The 7,886-nt window shown below is 37.0% G+C and overlaps 1 protein-coding gene across 1 annotated transcript; it reads right to left on the bottom strand.

The window, feature by feature from the left end:
- Positions 1-36: 36 nt before the first annotated feature.
- On the bottom strand, positions 37-7,272 carry LOC121748564 (kinesin-like protein KIN-UC). Its single transcript, XM_042143002.1, has 22 exons — positions 6,733-7,272; positions 6,226-6,323; positions 5,983-6,105; positions 5,563-5,745; positions 5,181-5,402; positions 4,930-5,080; positions 4,595-4,744; positions 4,115-4,203; positions 3,787-3,999; positions 3,578-3,712; positions 3,353-3,487; positions 2,949-3,128; positions 2,607-2,786; positions 2,341-2,466; positions 2,131-2,259; positions 1,803-1,938; positions 1,565-1,657; positions 1,083-1,208; positions 887-1,012; positions 652-795; positions 461-589; positions 37-329 (listed from the first exon to the last, which is right to left on the bottom strand). Exons 1-22 carry the CDS (start codon positions 6,953-6,955, stop codon positions 190-192), a joined length of 3,231 nt encoding a protein of 1,076 aa, XP_041998936.1. The 5' UTR covers positions 6,956-7,272; the 3' UTR covers positions 37-189.
- Positions 7,273-7,886: the final 614 nt, after the last annotated feature.

Genomic DNA, 7,886 nt, shown 5'->3' with positions numbered 1-7,886 from the left:
TTTTAGTTTGCAAGAATTGGAACACGAGTAATAGTATTTCACTGATCGTGATCGTATGTATACTTCATATATGTCCTTTGCTAAATAATCATCCAAAATTTTATTTACAAATTTATGAACTCTCAGTGTAATTAGTCCGTAACTAGGTATCAACCAGTTGAAAAATTGCTCAAGCAAGTCTTCTCACCATCATTCTCCCCCTCGAAACAATGAACTCAACCTAAGCGTCTTCTTGGCCAAGCTCCGAATGTCTTCTCTGCTCGACTCGTTGGAAATCTCAACCAACTCCTTCACCCCTCCACAGTTTATGAAATCCCTCGCATTGTCCTCTGCAGAAAAACCAACATGATGGGGCAAAGTTACATTCCTTTCGTGCATAAATAGTTGAACTTAATGCCTAGTTCTCATCTTGCTCAAACATTGCAGTCTAACCATGCATGAAAAATGGAGGAGCCCTTACCATTTTGAGCTAAATGGCAAATGGCAAGTTCCAAGTGGCGTCTGGTCAAGGCAGACGCCGTCTTCAAGTTGGCAACCAACCACGACAGACCTCCATCTTCCATTAGTAACGAACGACCCCTCCAATGTCCTGGTGCAAATATGTTTAGAGGAATGTAGTTCATAGTCTAGTAATCATGTGATTTATGATACCTTTCATGATTCTTCTCGACTCACACTTGGAGAAGTTGGCCAATCCTCTCGCGACCTGTGCAACCACTTCAGTGTTCCCCAATCTCGTCATTCCTAATAGAGCTCTGATGGATCCATCTTCTTTCAAAACCGTGTGCAGCTTTTCTGCATTCGAGAAGGCACCTCAACGTAAATGTAGGTATAACAATTATAGCATGTGGGAAAATCTCATGAAAAGAAACCAGTTACAGCTTACCATTTCCACATAGATTTGCAATAGCTCCAGCAACCATCCGAAGAGTTTGAGGATCGTCGGTTCTGGAAGCTGCAGTCGCTAGAAGTTTAGCGCCTCCTCTATTTGTTATCAAACCTTGATTCATCTCTGAAGACAGAAGAGGAAGCTTTAGGTATGTTATAGAGGTTGACTGAAAAACAAGTGAGTAGTGGGATACCATTCATTGCCAAATTTGCTATGGCACCAGAAGCAACTCTCAGTATCGTCGTGTTCTGTGACGACTCCACTAACTTAAGCAAGGCATCTAAACCACCTTCCTGTACGATCCTTTCCTGATTGATATCTGAAATTGAAATGTTAGTCAGAGATGACACTCGATCCTAAGCCGCTGCTCAGACACTCAAGCATTTACTGGAAGTGTAAAATATAAAAAATCATATAAATATAAGTATACTGAATATTTTTTCACTAGCAGCAGTTTTTGAGCACCCTCAGTCAAAATAAAGTCCATTTCTACCAGGTAGGCAACCACATGAGCTTATAAGAGATAAATTGATACTCCTATCTCAAAGAAAGATATGGGCTTATTACTGCTCATTTTAAAGAGTACAACCGGAACGCCTAATTGCTAATAAGCAAATTTTTTAAAGCCGAAGGACATGTGGTCTGCATGGCCAAGCAAATCGTTCCATTACATACCTTCGGCTGCAAGGTTGGCAACAACTTTGACTGCATGAGTTTGAACATCTAAATCTTCAGACTCTAACAGTGACACTATCTTTTGGAGACCAACTGCATGATTACACAAGTTTCAAGTAATAAGAAAAGGAAAGGAAATATTGGTAACATATAATCATACATTTTAGACGTGTGGAAAAAGCACATTAACTTGACACTCAGGACATAGATTAAAAAGATGTAGGAATCGAGAGCTTGCCTTCCTCGCATATTTTAGTAATTGTATTTCTTTGGTTGAGGATAGTTTCTCTTGACCGGCTAGACTTGTGTGAGCTTTGTGGACTGCGTAAAGCTGAAGACTTGGTTATATTCTCATTCACGTAAGGTACCTTTTCCTGCAATTTAATATGGTATAAAAGCATAATGTCAAAACCACCAAATCTACCATGAAAAACTCCTTAGCCACAACTTAAGCCTCATTCTTCTTTAACCAAGAAAACCATATGGGAATTAAGCTCTTCTTTCATAAGCAAGTTAGAAATAATTTTGAGAATTGTGCAAGTTCAATGAAGAGGAAACCTATTCACCTCAAAGCCATCTTCACTTTCTGGTACACCCTTTATTAAGTGAATTAACTCTGTTTCAGCTTCTTTTCTTCGTTTTTCCTCTTCTTGAAGTGTTAGTCTGACTGCACAGAGTTCATTTTTAAGTATCGCCTGCCAAGTGTTTTAAGCATGTATTAGTAACTAGAGTGAATTAGCACTGTCAATGAGGTAAAAGTCGAATGTCCAAAATACCTTTTCTGATTCTAGATTCTTATTTTGTATGTGTAATAATCTCAGTTCATCGGTAGTTGCCTCATGCAGCTGGTGCACTTCTTGCAATCTTATTCGTAGCTCACCCATCTCTTTCTCTGCCCCAACCTAGAATAGCAAAAGAAATAACTGATCAATGAAAAGAAACGAACTTAATAATCATTAGGAGGAAATATTGAATTCCATGTTGATATAGAGAGGCAACAAGATATGATAGAAGATTCAGAAAGGATCTAATGCACACTTACCTTGGATGAATTTTGATGCTCATGAAGAAGGTTTTTCGTTGAATTCAACTCTTCTTTAAGCTCGCCAGCATGTATACGTTCATCTTCAACCCGTTGATTTAATGACTCTATTCTCTCTTCATACATCTTCGTGGTGTCCGCAAGTGCTTTGCGGTATCTGGAGTTCTCGACCTGACTTTCCTGTTAGGGTGACGAGCAAATCAAAATATCAGATTCTTTTTTATCTTATAAGATCATGACTCTAGGCAGTGAAGGTTTATTTGTTTAATTTTTGTACGTGAAACAGTGTAACAACACCGAGAAAGAAAGAAAGTATTCATTCATTAAGATGTAATAATCCACCTCAAGCAGTCGATGACAATCAGCTACTTGCTTCTTCATCTTCTCTATTTCTTCTTCAGCACTACTGTTTTGAGCATTCTGTTCTTGTATCTTATTAGTCAAATCAGCTATTTTCTCCTTGTACATTTGGGTTGTATCAGCAAGTATTCTCTGATATGCCGAGTCCTCTAGCTGCTTTTGCTACTACCAGAGAAACAAATAGCATTATATCTTTGGAAAATTTTATGTATAGAGAGAGGAGTTTTTTCCATTGTTTTAACTATTTCTTTTCAGTAAAGGTAGAAACACCCCAGCACGGCAAGAAACACATCAAATATGCATTGCCTAATGTGTTATGTGGTCACCAGTTTTTGTACAAAATTAGTGCCATTATGCCAAAAGACAGATAACCGCAATGTCTGTACCTTGTCGTGCTGGGAATTCTTCTCTAGACGTGCAACCTTGTCACACAAGCTAATGTTTTGATCTTTTTGGTGTTTCAGATCATTCTTAGCATCATTCAAATCATGTCCCAGACGATCATTTTCCTCCTCCAAGCACTGAATAAGAAAGCATAAGCTTAATGCCTTCTTGTAGAGAGATTCAAGAAAATGGTGCTGAAATTTCTGCAAGGATTAGACTTATGGTACCTTAATATCCTTTAAACTCGTTGCCAATCGAGCTACCTCATCGATCAATACTTTGTTTTCTTCCTTTTGATTATCTAATTCTTGGAGCAGTTCTTTCATTTTTGACGTTAAATGAGTATTTTCCTTCTGTAGTAACTGCAGCCAGACATATTGCTGAGGGAAACATGACACAGAATGGAAAAAAAGGTTGAATTTTTAGAAGCATATACCTCAGCTCTAACAGAAAATTTCTTTTCTGCTTCAGCAGAAGAATTTTCGAACTCTTTTAGCAACTTCTTCAATTCATTTGTTTCGTTCTCTCTCAACCTTTGTTGCCGATCAACGTCTGCAGAAAGATAATCGACTTGAGTCTCCAGCTTCCTGCATAAGCTTTCGTAATCAAATTCTTCTTTCAGCTTCACTGTGTTTACAACTTTCATGGCCTGCAGAAATCAGTCACACCAAAAGGTATCACACCAATATAGATACATGTCCACTCTTTTATGCGCATGATCATTTCCATGTTTGTTTGATCCACTCTTTTATACACTAACTCACCCGTTGTCCAAACATTACAGTGCTTGCAGTTTCTGCATGATGACGAGAAGATGGTCCGATTGTTATAACGAGTGATGTTCTTGCAGAACCTGTTGCATTAAACTTGTATCATTTCAAACTGTACATACTAGAGAGAAAATCCCATCGATTTTATGTATACTAGTTAAACTTTCATGTTTGCTTTATCGAGTAATAAATTAATATAAATGTTATGAGAAAATGACAAGAAACAACTTCTATCATATAGATATGTAGCTGCATAATATCTTTCAAAATCACTTGCAGCAGAAGACAGCAATAGCATAGAGCCTAGCAGCATTCTTCTAGTTGATAGAGTAGATGTTTAGTAAAAACATCAATAGCATAGATATATTATGCCAAATTAAATATGTTTCGTCTCTATATATCCAGAATCAATAAGGCAGCCTAAAGCATGAATATTGTAAAGATAACAGGGCATACGAGGATGAGATTATTGACCTCCAAATGAATCACGAAGCAATCTTGTCAGTTTTGAATCTCTAATGGGTATATGGGGACTATTTTCAGTTAGTGCATTTATGCATTTCCCTAGTGAAGTAAGAGAAAGATTGATGAATTTGGCCTCCTCGAGTACGTGGCCTTCACTCCCTACAATGAGGAAAAACCAAATAAATAAACAGGTTGGTGAACCCACAGTAAAAATGAATGATCACTTGAGTACCAAAAACAGTGTTAGGGATGATAGTTAAGACAAAAACAAAATAATTTTTAGTCCAGAGACGAGATGCAAGAGAAGGAACTGATTATTCAACTCCGAGTTGTAAAAGGCAAACCTGATTTGCCTATTCGCTCGGATCCTGCAAGATCCACTATCAGCAGCTTGCTTTTCCGGATAGTCAACACATGATGGCCTTGTCTACCTGCTGCTATACCTGTTTCTTGGTTAGTTTCTTCGTCCTCATTTGCAGATCTACGGATATATACCTGCAAAGGATAATAGTAAAATGAATTGACAAAGGGTGTACTAATTTGCAGAACAATGTACTATTCCAGTTAAAATATTGCTAACAATGTTGTCCTGTACCATGAGAATTGCGTGGCTACGTGAAGATTCTGTATTCATCTTTGTATTGGCCGCATGACGGTTAGCCTCTCCAAGTTGCATTAGTTGCAAGAAGTGGTCGAGTTTCCGTATTTTAACTATTTCGGCTCCAGGCACTGATACTTCTCCAGTCTTTGCATCCTCAACAATCGGAATGTTTGTCTTTTCTGGAGCAAGTAAATCTTGAATAGACTCCATGTATAACTGTTGCCAAATACAGATGAAAAACTAAGAAGCATAAATAAAGAAAATCTGAGTTATTTCTCACAATCGAAAGTATCTCCATAAATATGTTCCTCTATCCTAAGCTTGAGAAATAACCAACTAGCAAACAGTTCCCGACTTCGAAATCGAATCTCACTACCTGCAAATAAGAGACTTCCACGGTGTCTGATGCTGATGTTCCCGCCAATATGTCCTCCAAAGCTCTAACCATTATTCCACGCTCCGATGCATCATCTTTTCCCATCTGGCCAAGTGTGTAAGTCTTGCCGGTGCCTGTCTGGCCATAAGCCATAACTGTGCCGTTATATCCATCCAGCACACCCTGCAGGAAGCAAATCAAATACCTTAACAACTTATCGTATCATCGAAACCTGGCTTTTAGGTATCTTATCCTTATCTAATCCAAACAATAATACATTTTGTTTGAAAACAAATTACAAGTAGATTCATGCTATAATCTCAACTCAGATACAAATTAACTATATCATCCCAAAACCAATGAAAATCTCCTTATAAGAGTGTAACTCGTGAGTACATAATATACGGGTTTCCAAGTTACCTCAACGACAGGCTTTGCTACCGCCTCATATACACGTTTTTGAGAAGCACTTTCAGTTAATAATTCATCAAATCTGTAAGACTCAGAACTCCAGTTGTTTTTCCTCAACTTCAATCTTTTGAGCTGCATAATGGTAAAAAAAGATCAATGATGTTATGATTGCATTGCAGCATATGAAATGAAGGCTATTCATATAGAAAGAATGAAAAACTAGTCACTGACTTAGCAATGCACTAACAGTACCTCAGGTTGAAGTTCCACGCAATCAGCATGATCCACATCAGAGAGATCCTCGGCATTTTTAGGTCGGATTCTGACAGCAACTCTCACTCTTTCAGATTCTAACATTATGAAAGAGAAAGAGGCACATCAGAATTCATACCAACCAAGTTATATATCTCCTTACATCATGATCACAGTATGATCACAGAATTCATATCACTCTCAACATAACCTTTCATTGACAATGTATCAGTTTTTCACATCACAACCACTTAAAATTTCTCACCATTTTGCAAATTCCACTTTTAGCTGATCAAAATCTTTTCTTTAATAACTGTGTCTAATTACTGTCCCTCATTGAAATGAACCATAATTCAAAATTCCCTTGATCGAAATTCAAACAATAGTAAGAAAATCACATGACATACCATTTACATTTCTAATTCAACATACCCTCAAACAAATGTGTGAATATATACATGTGAATGTGTGCACACACGCAAACAGAGACAGGGAGAGAGATAAAACCTTGGTCATAATCAAGAGGGAGAGAACGAGGAGTTCTTGAAGTTGGCGTGACAGAGCGTCTGGAATTGGACGATGATGCGGCTTTGGAGCGGACAGAATGCGGCTGCGGTTGAGCAACGCCTCCTCCATTATTTCTCAGAGGAGAGGTCAGAGAAGCAGAAGACGGCGACGACGATGGCCGGGGCCTCTCAGGCTTGTGAGATGCTCTGCCCAAAGAAGCCATCTTTTCCACGCACCAGCACCTCCACTATGTGAGACTCAAAATGGTTCTCTCTCTATCAAGCTGACAACAACTTTAGGGAGAGAGAGAAAGTGATTTGTTGAATGCTCAAGTCCAACATTGAGGCCGGCACGATCGCTTCAACTCTTCCCACTAACTAAATTACTTGAAAAATTGAAAAAATATTTCATTTTTATGAATTCCGGCTTTGAGTTTTATGGTTTTGATTCAAATATCATTGCCATTTGATTGCTTAAAGGAGAAATCGTTTTCTTGGACTTTTGTTTGTTCAGATTTGTGTCAGCAGATTATCAATCCACTTTAAGAAAGCTCTTTTTCTTTCTGTTGCAATTCAATGCTATAAAGACAACTCCATTTAATTACAGATATAATACTTTTATAAGCTTAAGAAATGCATTATTGTATTCCTTTTCAAAATATCTCAAAATAATTGTTCTTAACAAACTATTAACTCTCTTTTATACTGTATTCTATTATTGTCTCACACTCTATTCTCAATTCTCTCTCAATTTAACTCATTAACATCTTTCTCTTAATTAATGCATCCAAAATAACTGTCCCAATTAATTCGAGGAGGTAGTATTTATTAATAGAAAATAAAAGTGTCAAATTTTTTACTTTTTAGCATCTTGGAATCTCTCATTGTAAATAAAAAAACAAGATCTTTACATTAAATATATTAGTTTGTAATTTTTATTTTATGATTATTATTAGTTTGGAATGTTGTTATCATTTTTCAGATAATACGCAATTTTTTGTAATCGTTAAGATGTTATTTTTGTTAAATGACCAATAGTTATTGATACAAATTACTAAAATTATTTATCAGATAAATGATACGAATACCGAAATTAGAAAAGAAAACTAATCCCTGAATAAAAAGAAAAGGTTGTAGTGGTGAAAAAAAATAAGG

Source organism: Salvia splendens, chromosome 9, assembly GCF_004379255.2.
Source record: "Salvia splendens isolate huo1 chromosome 9, SspV2, whole genome shotgun sequence".
In the NCBI taxonomy this organism is placed as follows: Eukaryota; Viridiplantae; Streptophyta; class Magnoliopsida; order Lamiales; family Lamiaceae; genus Salvia; species Salvia splendens.
The sequence above is the reverse complement of the archived record's forward strand: the minus strand, read 5'-3'. Positions and strand labels throughout refer to the sequence as shown.